General features: G+C 46.5%; 1 protein-coding gene across 2 annotated transcripts in view; it reads left to right on the plus strand.

Moving 5' to 3' along the window:
- LOC138979869 (pneumococcal serine-rich repeat protein-like) overlaps positions 1 to 14523 on the plus strand; it is a 72046-nt gene that overhangs the window by 56438 nt on the left and 1085 nt on the right. For both annotated transcript variants that reach the window (XM_070352625.1, XM_070352624.1), the window contains 4 exons: positions 10672 to 10911; positions 11420 to 11476; positions 12169 to 12249; positions 14275 to 14370. In XM_070352625.1, the coding sequence (XP_070208726.1) occupies positions 10672 to 10911; positions 11420 to 11476; positions 12169 to 12249; positions 14275 to 14370 (474 nt within the window). The remainder of the gene's footprint in view (positions 1 to 10671; positions 10912 to 11419; positions 11477 to 12168; positions 12250 to 14274; positions 14371 to 14523) is intronic.

Genomic DNA, 14523 nt, shown 5'->3' on the forward strand with positions numbered 1-14523 from the left:
AAGCGCTGTGGCAAGTCGGACCCCAAGGGGAAATTTAAGCCTTAGGCTTCTTCTTAAGCAGTTTTACTTGTACAGACCAAGAACGTAGCACTTTGTTGTCTGTACCTTTTTCGGCGCCTTGCGCTGTTACTACTTCTGCTATCTTTTCCGGCGCCTAGCGCTACTGTTACGTCTGCTCCGGTTCTCTACTACGGAGACTTCGTCCTCGTTGTTAGCACCTGTGCAGGGTGCGTTGGTTCCTTTCTGTTTTAGACACTGGTTCCAGAAATCCGCAGCTTGGTGCAGGCAGAGTTCCAGTGTTCCGTCGCCAGTTGTTTGGCGTTTCCGGCATCTGGCAGTGACGTCCGGGCGTTGGCTTCCGTGTCTTTGCCTTCCATTTCCGGTTTGGAGCAGCGTCCTCCCTCTTCAGCTGCGGCTGGTAAGCAGAGCTGGTCCGATAGCCCTCGTGAGGCGCCTGGACGTTCTCTCTCGGGAGACAGCTCTTTCGCTTCGGGTCACGACCGATACCATGCTGATCTTTCATTTCCGGCGATAACCTACGAGGCCCCGGATTTGATCGAACAGCGGCGGCAGTCGGTTTCGGCTGCCGCATTTCCGGCACTTGCCGGAAGTGATGATCCGTCCGCTCCGGCACGCTACGGCGGTCGCGGCAGGATGGAGTATTCACTGACTTCCGGTCCTTCCGGATCGCGAAGTCAACCAGTGCAGCCTTCGTTTCCGCATTGCGCGGTTCCGTCGGCTACACTACCGGCACTCGCCGGAAGTGATGATCCGTCCACGCAGGCACGCTACGGCGTCTGCGGCAGGATGGAGTATTCACTGACTTCCGGTCCTTCCGGATCACGAAGTCAACCAGTGCAGCCTTCACTTCCGCATTGCGCGGTTTCCGACGGCTACACTTCCGGTTTCGGCCGGACACGCTGCTTCCTCTTCTGGTGCTTCCTTCCGGATACCAGTGGGTGGATTCCAGCGTACGCCTTCCGGCCTGTTAGTGCCTAGGCTTGAGCAGGCATCACTCCACTCTGATGGGGGAGTGACGTCAGCTCATCCAGCTCCGGTTTTTCCGGATAGTCGTCCTGCCTACCCTTTACCTTCACAAGGTTCTGGGCTGCAGGATGATGTTCGTGCACAGGCATTTCCGGATTCCGGTTTGCCAGGGCATGCTTCTGCTTCCGGAACTGGTGTTTTTGGTTTCAGTGCAGCCTTCGCTTCCGCATTGCGCGGTTCTGTCGGCTGCACTACCGGCACTCGCCGGAGGTGATGATCCGTCCACGCAGGCACGCTACGGCGGCTGCGGCAGTATGGAGTTTTCACTGACTTCCGGTCCTTCCGGATCACGAAGTCAACCAGTGCAGCCTTCAATTCCGCATTGCGCGGTTTCGTCGACTACACTTCCGGTTTCGGCCGGACACGCTGCTTCCTCTTCTGGTGCTTCCTTCCGGATTTCAGAGGTTGGATTCCAGCGTACGCCTTCCGGCCATTTAGTGCCTAGGCTTGAGCAGGCATCACTCCACTCGGATGGGGGAGTGACGTCAGCTCATCCAGCTCCGGTTTTTACGGATGGTCGTCCTACCTACCCTTACCTTCACAAGGTTCTGGGTTGCAGGATAATGTTCGTGCACAGGCATTCCGGTTTCCGGTTTGCCAGGGCATGCTTCTGCTTTCGGAACTGGTGGTTTTGGTCATGATTCCTTGTGTGACTATTCTGATGCTCCATCAGTGGTCAACGAGGAGTCTCGGGGCGTGTTTCCGTCGAAGCTCAAGTCTTTTCTTGACATCGCGGCGGAAGTAGCGTCTCGTTTTTTCCCCGAAGGGGTGGTGGCTGCGGACTCTTCTGCTCCGTTCGTTCCTTCGGCCATGGCGGACTTCCGGCCGGCACAGGAAGATGTTTCTTCCTTCCGGTTCGCCGAGTCTCCGTCAGTGGCTTACCAACTTTCGCATTCGCTGGTTCGTCCAGCACATGCGGGGAGTGGTATTCGGCCAGTGCCTGTTCCGTTACTGCTTCCTTTTGGTCCAGTTCCGGAATCAGCTCAGCAGTGGGTGGCGTCGGCTTCTCAAGCCTCTTCCTTTGTGCCTACGGGCAATAGGAAGCTTAGCTTGCCCACTCAGAGCCAGAGCTGGCTGGCGTCTTTTGCACTCCCTAGGGCTACCCTTCCGGTTCCCCGGGAATTGCTGCCTCTTCTGGCTAAACCGATCAAGCATGATCTGGTTCTGCCGGTTTCTGAGGCTTCCCTCCTCTCTGCTGAGGAGGTTGGGCGTCGGCAGATCGAACTGTCCTCCGTTGCGGAGACTCTTGTTCGGACTCTGTATCGGGCATTGATCGATTCACTGGTTCCTTTCACTCTCAGTGAAGAACAAAATGCGGACGATGTCTGCGCTTTTTACCGCCTTGGCCAAGGTCAATGAGGAACAATTGCGTCTTTCCTCTCTACAGTACACCCAAGCGGTCCTCTGTAGGAGGGATCTCTTCCTCTCGCAGTCCCAGTTCACGGAGCTGGCTACTAGGGAGACCTTGAGAGTCTCCCCGGTCTCAGAGGAATCTCGCTTCTGTTCTCTGGCAATGGATGCCAGACAGAAGGAGATTCAGTCGAACAAGGACAGTCAGTTCCTCGACTTCACTCTGCAGGGGGTGAAACAGTCTAAGCCTTCTAAGCAAAAGCAGGCTCAGACATTGTCGATCCTCAAGCCAGCTCAGAAGCGGCAGGCTCTGCCGGTCGCTCGTGGCAGGAAGAAGAGGACGGCATCGGGGAGGGGGTGTGGCGGCTCTGGGAGTAAGCCACACCCCCAATGAAGCGCTCCCGATCTCACCCCCCTCCCGCCTTCCACCTTGGTGATGGCGGGAGGCCCCTCCCGTGCGCTTTCTCGTTGGATGTCGGTAGTAGACAGCCAATGGATTGTGGGAGTGGTGAGATCGGGCTTCCGCCTGCTCTGGCGGGAGGAAAAGGCGCCTCTTACCCGAGTGCCACCGCGGTTCAAGCCCATCTTCTCGCAGGAAGCATGTTCCGTCTTGCAGTCGGAAATTGCCTCCCTGGAGCAGAAGGGCGCGGTGGAGAGAGTTCGGGTCCATAGCTCCCTGGGATTTAAGGGCGTCTTTTCGCCGTTCCCAAAGCGTCAGGAGGACGGCGTCCCGTGTTGGATTTATCTCTCCTCAACACTTTCTTGAGTGAGATAAAAGTCAAGATGGAGACGCCAGCCTCGGTCCGAGACTCTCTCCGCCCAGGAGACTGGGTGACCTCGATCGATCTCACGGACGCATACTTTCATTCTTATGCATCCGGCCGACCGGAAATGGCTTTGTTTCCGGTGGGGAGATCAGATCTACCAGTTTCGCGCACTCCCTTTCGGGCTGTCCCTCGCACCATGGATTTTCACCATGGTGGTGAGACAGGTCTGTGCACTGGTGAGGTCCTAGGGTATCCGCCTGCGGGCTTATCTGGACGACTGATTCATCATGAACCAGTCCCAGAGCGGCTGTTCGCAAGATACCCTGATGGTTCTTCGAGAATCCAACTTGTTGGGGTTCTCGATCAACCAGGGAAAGTCGGAGCTGACCCCGTCACAGACATTCACTTATCTGGGGATGTCTTTCGACACGGTCGCGTGGACTGTCCAGCCTTCTCAGAGAAGGGTGGACAAGCTCCAAGCTCAGATTTGCTCCACTTTGCCTCTCCTGATGGCTTCCATCCGTCTGGACTTGGTGGCTCGCTCGCATAGAGCGTCCACCTCGTCAGTTTATGCTTCCCACTGGAAGGCATGGACTGCCTGGTGTTCAGCTACAGGGGTGAGTTCGGTGGCTCCGCGCTATATTCAGGTCGCCAACCGCCTCTCTTTCATGTCTTCGCAGGGCGCCTCAGGCTCCTCGTTGAGGGTCCGGCGCTTCGCTATCTCGGCGACTCTTAAGCAGATCGGTCGGTCTGTTCGAGTCGGGGGCGTTATAGCTGCAGTCATTAAAAGGGCTGCTCTGAAGGAAGCGAAAGCTCGTTTGCCCGCTCCCAAGTGGGACTTGTTTTTAATCCTGGAATTCCTACGTTCTGCGGATTTTGAGCCTTTGAGCGAGGCCATTCTGTTCAATGTCACTCGCAAAGCGCTGGTTCTTCTTTTGTTGGCAACGGCCCGACGGGGTAGCGAGGTCCACGCCCTGTCGGGTCAGCCTGGAGATATCTCCTTTTAGTCGGACGGTTCCGCATCTTTGCGTTTCCGGCCCGATTTCCTGGCCAAGAATCAGTCTCCGGGGCAGGCCTCTCCGCTGGTTAGAGTCAAGGCTCTGATCAGCGCGTTGGCCCCGGATGACCTTGATTCGGTCAATTGCCCTGTGAGGGCTCTTCGTCTGTACTTAGCCCGGACTCAGCCGTTTCGGTCTAGTTCTCAGAAGTTGCTGTTTATCTCGCCCTTTTCTAGGCGCGAGTAAGATTTGTCGAAGGTATCGTTGGCCCGGTGGGTGTCCTCGCTCATTTAGCAAGCTTATGAGTGGAGTCGCACAAAGAGGGGGGCGGTCATGCCCTCCTTGCCACTTGACTCGGCCCGAGCCCATGAAATGAGGGCGTGGGCATCCTCTCTGGCAGTACTGCGCTCCAGATGTCTAGAGGAGGTGCTGACAATTGCGTTTTGGCGTTCTGAAGATGTTTTCATAAACTTTTATCTTCGGGACGTCTCGGCTCTTCGACAGGATGGCTCCAGAGGCCTTCCAGCTCTCATAGCAGCAGGTCAGTTCCTGTCCAGAACTTGATGGTGAGTTTTGATTCATTTCTAGCCCACCGCCTTGTTGATGTTATCTGCTAATGTGATTCGGAGTAAGAATATGTTATTTAATGGAAAATTTCCTAGATAAATTTTCATTTAATTAATATACTTACCCGAATCACATACTGTATTCCCTCCCACCTGCCCCGCGTATGGTTTTAAGTTTTTTAAAGCCGTATGAGAATAGGCACGTGTTCCTAGAGGAAGTGACGTGGCACACACCCGTATGGGAGGTAACTCCCAGTGTGCTGGCCCATTACCAAAGCTACTTTCACTTTCGTTTTGGTGATGGGGTTGCTTCCCTTTAAAAATTTTAGCCGGGTAAGCGTTTTTCAGTGATAAGCATCTCAGGTGACTCAATGCTAATGTGATTCGGGTAAGTATATTAATTAAATGAAAATTTATCTAGGAAATTTTCTATTTTTCACATTTTCGCATTTTTTTCTGAAGTTATCGAGAATGGCAACCTTAGCTATGTAGTTATACAGGGCAATGTAAGCCCTATCTTTGGACACCAGTTTGGTTGACCTTGCTTCAAGGTCAAGGTCGCAAGGGTCCTTTAAAGTTGGATTGTATACATATTTTGAAGTGACCTTGACCCTGAACTATGGAAGATAACTGTTTCAAACTTAAAAATTATGTGGGGCACATGTTATGCTTTCATCATGAGACACATTTGGTCACATATGATCAAGGTCAAGGTCACTTTGACCCTTATGAAATGTGACCAAAATAAGGTAGTGAACCACTAAAAGTGACCATATCTCATGGTAGAAAGAGCCAATAAGCACCATTGTACTTCCTATGTCTTGAATTAACATTGTGTTGCATGACCTTGGTAGGAAAATATATATTTTGGTAGGAAAAATGTGTAAAGCAGTTCTTAGTGTATGTCATTGCTAGGTTTAGTTATTTGACCTTGACCCTGAAGGTCAAGGTCATGTCAAGGTCAATCATGTGAGTCGTATGGGCTTTGCCCTTCTTGTTTAATTAGTACACAAAATTTGGTGGTGATTGGACTTGATTCAAGCTTGCTAGACAGATTTCTTTACAGTTACTGTTTTTTGGGAAGTTTTTTGGTGGCAAGCTTGGGCAGGCATGACGTTAACGCCGGGGTAATGCTAGTGACAGTCACAATAGTGTTAAGGTGGCCCCCCGTGGGTTAGGGGGAGTCCCATATTGGTTGGGACGAGGAAGAATTTACCCGATGCTCCCCAGCATGTCGTAAGAGGCGACTAACGGATTCTGTTTCTCCTTTTACCCTTGTTAAGTGTTTCTTGTATAGAATATAGTCAATTTTTGTAAAGATTTTAGTCAAGTAGTATGTAAGAAATGTTAAGTCCTTTGTACTGGAAACTTGCATTCTCCCAGTAAGGTAATATATTGTACTACGTTGCAAGCCCCTGGAGCAAATTGTTGATTAGTGCTTTTGTGAACAAGAAACAATTGACAAGTGGCTCTATCCCATCTCCCCCCTTCTCCCGTCGCGATATAACCTTCGTGGTTGAAAACGACCTTAAACACCAAATAAAGAAAGAAAGAAAGCTTAAGGTGCCTAGATCTTTTGGAAGTTCCTCTCTCTGACGTGATTGCCTTCAATACATTAGTTTACTCTCACTGTCTCAGGCCAAAAAAAAGAAGAGGTGTGGTTACGGTAACATAGCCAAAAAAAATAGGGTAGGATTAGGAAGGTAGGCAATCACTTTTTTTTTTTTTTAACTTTTTTTTCTAATGTGTACAAATTAAACCTACTTGACAGGGAAATAAGTGTGCGACTCGGGTGCTTTTGCTTTCATTGCGTTTTCTGCACTCGTTTTCTTGGTTTTTTTGTGGGTTTTTTGGACAAATGTAATAAAAAGTTATAGGGTCGGCCCCTAAAAATAGGGTAGGTCGGGTTACCGTAACCACACCTATTTTTTTTTTTAGGCCTCATCTTCAACTTTGGCAAATGGCAGAACTAGTTTATCTGCAGAGGAGAAAACCTTTACTTTGCAGCCTTCACACTGTAGCCTCTTCCAGAAATGTGCCTCAATTTTCTTTACGGCATTCTCAATGTTTTAAAGTAGGTTATTTTTATCATTGTTACAAACCCCTGAACCTAATTCCATAACTTTCAAAGGAATCCAAGAGCTTTTTTTCTTAGATATTATTTCGTTACCTACAGTGTACTGTTGTTGTTAACTGTAGTGTACTATGGATGTTGCAGTGTGCACACTGTTGATGCTAACTGCAGTGTACTATGGATGTTGCAGTGTGCGCACTGTTGATGCTAACTGCAGTGTACTATGGATGTTGCAGTGTGCGCACTGTTGATGCTAACTGCAGTGTACTATGGATGTTGCAGTGTGCGCACTGTTGATGTTAACTGTAGTGTACTATGGATGTTGCAGTGTGCGCACTGTTGATGCTAACTGCAGTGTACTATGGATGTTGCAGTGTGTGCACTGTTGATGCTAACTGAAGTGTACTATGGATGTTGCAGTGTGCGCACTGTTGATGCTAACTGCAGTGTACTATGGATGTTGCAGTGTGCGCACTGTTGATGCTAACTGTAGTGTACTATGGATGTTGCTGTGTGGGCACTGTTGATGCTAACTGTAGTGTACTATGGATGTTGCCGTGTGCGCACTGTTGATGCTAACTGTAGTGTACTATGGATGTTGCAGTGTGCGCACTGTTGATGCTAACTGCAGTGTACTATGGATGTTGCAGTGTGCGCACTGTTGATGCTAACTGCATTGTACTATGGATGTTGCAGTGTGCGCACTGTTGATGCTAACTGTAGTGTACTATGGATGTTGCAGTGTGCGCACTGTTGATGCTAACTGTAGTGTACTATGGATTTTGCAGTGTGGGCACTGTTGATGCTAACTGTAGTGTACTATGGATGTTGCAGTGTGCGCACTGTTGATGTCAACTGTAGTGTACTATGGATGTTGCAGTGTGCGCACTGTTGATGCTAACTGCAGTGTACTATGGATGTTGCAGTGTGCGCACTGTTGATGCTAACTGCAGTGTACTATGGATGTTGCAGTCTGCGCACTGTTGATGCTAACTGCAGTGTACTATGGATGTTGCAGTGTGCACACTGTTGATGCTAACTGCATTGTACTATGGATGTTGCAGTGTGCGGACTGTTGATGCTAACTGTAGTGTACTATGGATGTTGCAGTGTGCGCACTGTTGATGCTAACTGTAGTGTACTATGGATTTTGCAGTGTGGGCACTGTTGATGCTAACTGTAGTGTACTATGGATGTTGCAGTGTGCGCACTGTTGATGTTAACTGTAGTGTACTATGGATGTTGCAGTGTGCGCACTGTTTATGCTAACTGCAGTGTACTATGGATGTTGCAGTGTGCGCACTGTTGATGCTAACTGCAGTGTACTATGGATGTTGCAGTGTGCGCACTGTTGATGCTAACTGCAGTGTACTATGGATGTTGCAGTGTGCGCACTGTTGATGTTAACTGTAGTGTACTATGGATATTGCAGTGTGCGCACTGTTGATGCTAACTGCAGTGTACTATGGATGTTGCAGTGTGCGCACTGTTGATGCTAACTGCAGTGTGCGCACTGTTGATGCTAACTGAAGTGTACTATGGATGTTGCAGTGTGCGCACTGTTGATGCTAACTGCAGTGTACTATGGATGTTGCAGTGTGCGCACTGTTGATGCTAACTGCAGTGTACTATGGATGTTGCAGTGTGCGCACTGTTGATGCTAACTGCAGTGTACTATGGATGTTGCAGTGTGCGCACTGTTGATGCTAACTGCAGTGTACTATGGATGTTGCAGTGTGCGCACTGTTGATGCTAACTGCAGTGTACTATGGATGTTGCAGTGTGCGCACTGTTGATGCTAACTGCAGTGTGCGCACTGTTGATGCTAACTGAAGTGTACTATGGATGTTGCAGTGTGCGCACTGTTGATGCTAACTGCAGTGTACTATGGATGTTGCAGTGTGCGCACTGTTGATGCTAACTGCAGTGTACTATGGATGTTGCAGTGTGCGCACTGTTGATGCTAACTGCAGTGTACTATGGATGTTGCAGTGTGCGCACTGTTGATGCTAACTGCAGTGTACTATGGATGTTGCAGTGTGCGCACTGTTGATGCTAACTGCAGTGTACTATGGATGTTGCAGTGTGCGCACTGTTGATGCTAACTGCAGTGTACTATGGATGTTGCAGTGTGCGCACTGTTGATGCTAACTGTAGTGTACTATGGATGTTGCAGTGTGCGCACTGTTGATGCTAACTGCAGTGTACTATGGATGTTGCAGTGTGCGCACTGTTGATGCTAACTGTAGTGTACTATGGATGTTGCAGTGTGCGTACTGTTGATGCTAACTATAGTGTACTATGGATTTTGTAGTGTGCACACTGTTGATGTTAACTGTAGTGTACTGTGGATGTTGCAGTGTGCGCACTGTTGATGTTAACTGTAGTGTACTATGGATGTTGCAGTGTGCGCACTGTTGATGTTAACTGCAGTGTACTATGGATGTTGCAGTGTGCGCACTGTTGATGTTAACTGCAGTGTACGATGGATGTTGCAGTGTGCGCACTGTTGATGCTAACTGTAGTGTACTATGGATGTTGCTGTGTGCGCACTGTTGATGCTAACTGTAGTGTACTATGGATGTTGCAGTGTGCGCACTGTTGATGTTAACTGTAGTGTACTATGGATGTTGCAGTGTGCGCACTGTTGATGCTAACTGTAGTGTACTGTGGATGTTGCAGTGTGCGCACTGTTGATGCTAACTGTAGCAGACCTGTTTACCCTTACGATTTTGGCGTAATTTATTACGATTTTTGAGTCACTTGAGAAAAAGTTACTATGTAATCGGTCAGTGTTAGTCTGTCCGGCCGGCCGTCCGTAGACACCACCTTAACGTTGGACTTTTCTCGGAAACTATCAAAGCGATCGGGCTCATATTTTGTTTAGTCGTGACCTCCAATGACCTCTACACTTTAACGATGGTTTCGTTGACCTTTGACCTTTTTCAAGGTCACAGGTCAGCGTCAAAGGAAAAATTAGACATTTTATATCTTTGACAAAGTTCATCGGATGTGATTGAAACTTTGTAGGATTATTCTTTACATCAAAGTATTTACATCTGTAGCCTTTTACGAACGTTATCAGAAAAACAAGGGAGATAACTAGCCTTTTCTGTTCGGCAACACACAACTTAACGTTGGGCTTTTCTCGGAAACTATAAAAGTGACCGGGCTCAAATTTTATGTGAACGTGACTCATTGTGTTGTGAATAGCAATTTCTTCCTGTCCATCTGATGCCTCATATAATATTCAGAACTGCGAAAGTGACTCGATCGAGCGTTTGCTCTTCTTGTCTTAAAAAAAATACGCCATTCCGCTATCCGTGTCAAGACTACGATTTTCATAAATAAAAAAAAAGTTTTAAAAAAAAAGTAAAAAAAAAATTTCTTTATTTTTATGAATTCACATGTTTGGCATTGTTTTTTTCACTGGCAAAATGGGGTGAAAAAGCACAGGACTGACCAGAGATCATGTCTGTCTGATGAGACGCTGGAGAGCCTTCTAGTGGTGAAGTCTTGCCCTCACTCATTCGGCACGCGCAAGTACCTGTAGTAGAAAAGCGCTTGACACACTGAAAAAGGCCTGCTACGAGCAAAAGAAAAAGAATCAGTGATGCATGTGCTTTTGATGTGATCTTCTTTGAAATTATGATGACTACAAAAACTGACTGATGTGTTTTGTTTGTGAATGATGGATATATGTGCATGATTGCCTTTCGCAGACACAGTTGTCATGTGCGTTGTAATTGGCGACGAGTGCTGGATGATTACTATTTTTGTGCCAGGATTACTATTTTTGGGGCTGAGCATTACTCCAAAACACTTATGGGGGTAAACAGGTCTGCTGTAGTGTACTATGGATGTTGCAGTGTGCACACTGCTGGAAGGAAGCCATGTACTACTGCTGTTGGAACACCAGCTACTGTACCTACGACTGCCAGCAGAGTCACTGGAACTCGCACAAGAGCATTTGTCGCCAGGTTATCGATGCCATCAACGCTGCAACCATAGACGCCACCCCCACCCCTGACGCTTCCCTCCTCACCACTGCCGCAACTGTCAGCTTGTCGGAGAAGAGGCTGAGCGCTTTGGAGGAGGAAAAACTGAAGGTGGGATTTTTTTGTATTTGTCCTTTATTTAACATATTTTACACAAGTGTCACCCTGCAAAACGGATTTATCAGAAACTTTTTGACTGCACGGGAAGCAAAAATGTGGTTGCTAATTTTTGGTGTGTCCCAAGTTCTTATCCCATCTGAGATGGTGAGCCGAATTGTTAACACAGAATGGACTGTGCCTGTAAGAATATCTTGTCTTTTATGTAAAACATCTTATCGATCATTAGAAATACGTCCTAGGATAAGAACATGGACAATGTACACCCTGAACCGAGCACCTTTGTGTGCAGAGTAGGTATTATTTTGCTGAAGTAACTTGGTAACTCACAACTATTTCAATCTGCAAAATGTATTTCAGCACCAAATTCTCACTTTGCACAGAAAGTAGCCAGGCTGTTGAGTTGTTGTATGTGTCCAAGTGGCATTCTCATTTTGCTACACGTAACTGCACTTGCACTTGTTTGAGAAAATGAAGATTTAAAATCTAACTTTTGTTTCAGGCCCAGAAATTCAACTTGCCAAACCCCAACATTAGACAAGCAATCAGTCTGCAGACGGTGAGTATGGAATGCTTTTGTCTGATCCATAATGAAACACTTATGGCTTGTTTTAACCTTGGCCTAGTTTTCAAGGTGATAACTTTGGTTAATGACAAGGAAAGGCTGGTACAAAGGTTTTGTTTACTTAAAGTTTCATGGAGCAAGAGCTAAGAGTTAATTGTGAGCAGTGAACGAGTGAAGAATGAACCAGTTGTGGGATGTTTAGGCATTACAAAATTGTGAATGACCGGGAGCAACAGTTTAAGAATGGTTTGGAATACATAGTGCAATATCATATTTGATTGTATCCCTTTTATGTTTTATGTGTGTCGTCCTATACAATTGTTGTTATAATCGTTTACAGGCAGGCAGGGTGTGCCGAAGAAAAATTTCCATTTTTATGTAACATTTTAATGTAACATTTTAAATACACCGAATAAAGTGCTGTTATTGTTATTGTTATTGTTGAATTATTAAGAATTTGTAACCAGTAAATGGTGTAATTCTGCCCATGAGGCAGGGCAAAAAAACCAGTGTAGCACGCAAAATTATCACCACAAAGTGACACAGAGTGTAAATATGCTCATGAATGCAGAAGAAAAAGAAGAAACTGTAACCTATGTGTTCGTGAAGCTGCATTTGCACTGGCAATGGTGGAAGGCAAAATGTCAGTAAAGTGTGTCTGATGTGTATTTTGTGTTGAATTTCAGGATGAAGCATGGAGAAACAGACTTCCCCTGCCCCCGCAGACACTGGGGATGGGGCACAACATTCACTTCCTCCCTGCACAGGTAGCTATGTCTTTGCTTGTTTGTGTCAACATTTAAAGTTCAAAAGAAGAGAAGTGGTTTGGGCTTGTGGGTTACTGGAATAAAAAGAATTGGGAAGAGTATGCAGAGACAAATAAAATCTGGAGAGAGGGGTCGGGAGAATATATGACTGCATAGTAAATGCTGATAGATAAGCTGTGTTATAGGCAGAATATTAATTTTTGAAAAAGTAGCGTAAAAGAAAGATTGCATGAAATGAGAGATAGCATAAGATTAGATTACTTTTATGTAAGTTTCAACTTTAATTCTACGGTTGAATATATGTTTGTTTCAACCTTAATTCTGCTGATGCAAAATAAGCTTAGATTTTTTAAAGTTTCAACCTCAGTTCTGCTAAAAGAATCAGAAGCAGGAAAGAAGGAGAAATTAGACTAATCTGCAACTGGATATGATATAACAACAACAAGAAAACCCCTTGGGCCAAAACAAGAAACTCTCAGATGATAAACAATTTTCTGTGATTTCCTTAAGCCCGTCCTTAATTGAGCCCGAAATCAACTTCGCAAATTTTTTTTTACTGAAAACTCAGTGCTAAAGCTTTGTGCGGACAGCTTCGCGAAGTATACTTGGCGTAGTCGACTTGGCCATGTTAAGGACAGGCTTGAGGCTATGTAAGAAAGCAAAGTTGTAGACCGTAGCTAACAGACTGTTTGAAAGTAGAACGGTAGGGTAGACGGCAGTGTAAATGGTAGTTAACAGACTATTTAAAAGTAGGATGGTAGGGTAGACGGCAGTGTAAATGGTAGCTAACAGACTGTTTGAAAGTAGAACGGTAGGGTAGACGGCAGTGTAAATGGTAGCTAACAGACTATTTAAAAGTAGAATGGTACGGTAGACAGCAGTGTAAATGGTAGCTAACAGACTATTTAAAAGTAGAATGGTACGGTAGACAGCAGTGTAAATGGTAGCTAACAGACTATTTAAAAGTACAATGGTACGGTAGACAGCAGTGTAAATGGTAGCTCACAGACTGTTTGAAAGTAGAACGGTAGGGTAGACGGCAGTGTAAATGGTAGCTAACAGACTATTTAAAAGTAGAATGGTACGGTAGACAGCAGTGTAAATGGTAGCTAACAGACTATTTGAAAGTATAACGGTAGGGTAGACGGCAGTGTAAATGGTAGCTAACAGACTGTTTAAAAGTATAACAGTAGGGTAGACAGCAGTGTAAATGGTAGCTAACAGACTTTTTGAAAGTATAACGGTAGGGTAGACGGCAGTGTAAATGGTAGCTAACAGACTATTTGAAAGTATAACGGTAGGGTAGACGGCAGTGTAAATGGTAGCTAACAGACTATTTGAAAGTATAACGGTAGGGTAGACAGCAGTGTAAATGGTAGCTAACAGTCTATTTGAAAGTAGAACGGTAGGGTAGACAGCAGTGTAAATGGTAGCTAACAGTCTATTTGAAAGAACGGTAGGGTAGACAGCAGTGTAAATGGTAGCTAACAGTCTATTTGAAAGTAGAACGGTAGGGTAGACAGCAGTGTAAATGGTAGCTAACAGTCTATTTGAAAGTAGAACGGTAGGGTAGACAGCAGTGTAAATGGTAGCTAACAGTCTATTTGAAAGTAGAACGGTAGGGTAGACAGCAGTGTAAATGGTAGCTAACAGTCTATTTGAAAGTAGAACGGTAGGGTAGACAGCAGTGTAAATGGTAGCTAACAGTCTATTTGTGAGTAGTACGGTAGGGTAGACAGCAGTGTAAATGGTAGCTAACAGTCTATTTGAAAGTAGAACGGTAGGGTAGACAGCAGTGTAAATGGTAGCTAACAGTCTATTTGAAAGTAGAACGGTAGGGAATATGGCAGAAGCTAACGGACTGTTTGAAAGTAGAATGGTAGGGTAGACGGCAGAACCTAACGGACTTTGAAAGTAGAACAGTAGGGTAGACGGCAGAAGCTAACAGACTGTTTGAAAGAAGAACGGTAGGGTAGACGGCGGAGGGTGGTGGCGTGGAGTACAAGTAAAGTCTCTGACCGGCAGCAACCACAGCAACCAGCATCACAGCCGCTGCAACAACTGCAGTACCTGCACAGCCTTGGGGCCACCGCTCCTGCCACCTTCCAGACAAACTCACAGGTATTTGGGGAATTCATTCCCAGTTTTATTGTGTTCTTTTAGATTCACCTGAGTAATCGCAAAGTCTTAGTACTGAGCAGTGTCCGTCTGTATGGAAAGAGGGAGTATTCTATCGGGGGGGGGGGGGGGGTGTCTTAAAAGGGGGGTTCCATT

This window comes from Littorina saxatilis, linkage group LG11 (assembly GCF_037325665.1).
Source record: "Littorina saxatilis isolate snail1 linkage group LG11, US_GU_Lsax_2.0, whole genome shotgun sequence".
NCBI lineage: Eukaryota > Metazoa > Mollusca > Gastropoda > Littorinimorpha > Littorinidae > Littorina > Littorina saxatilis.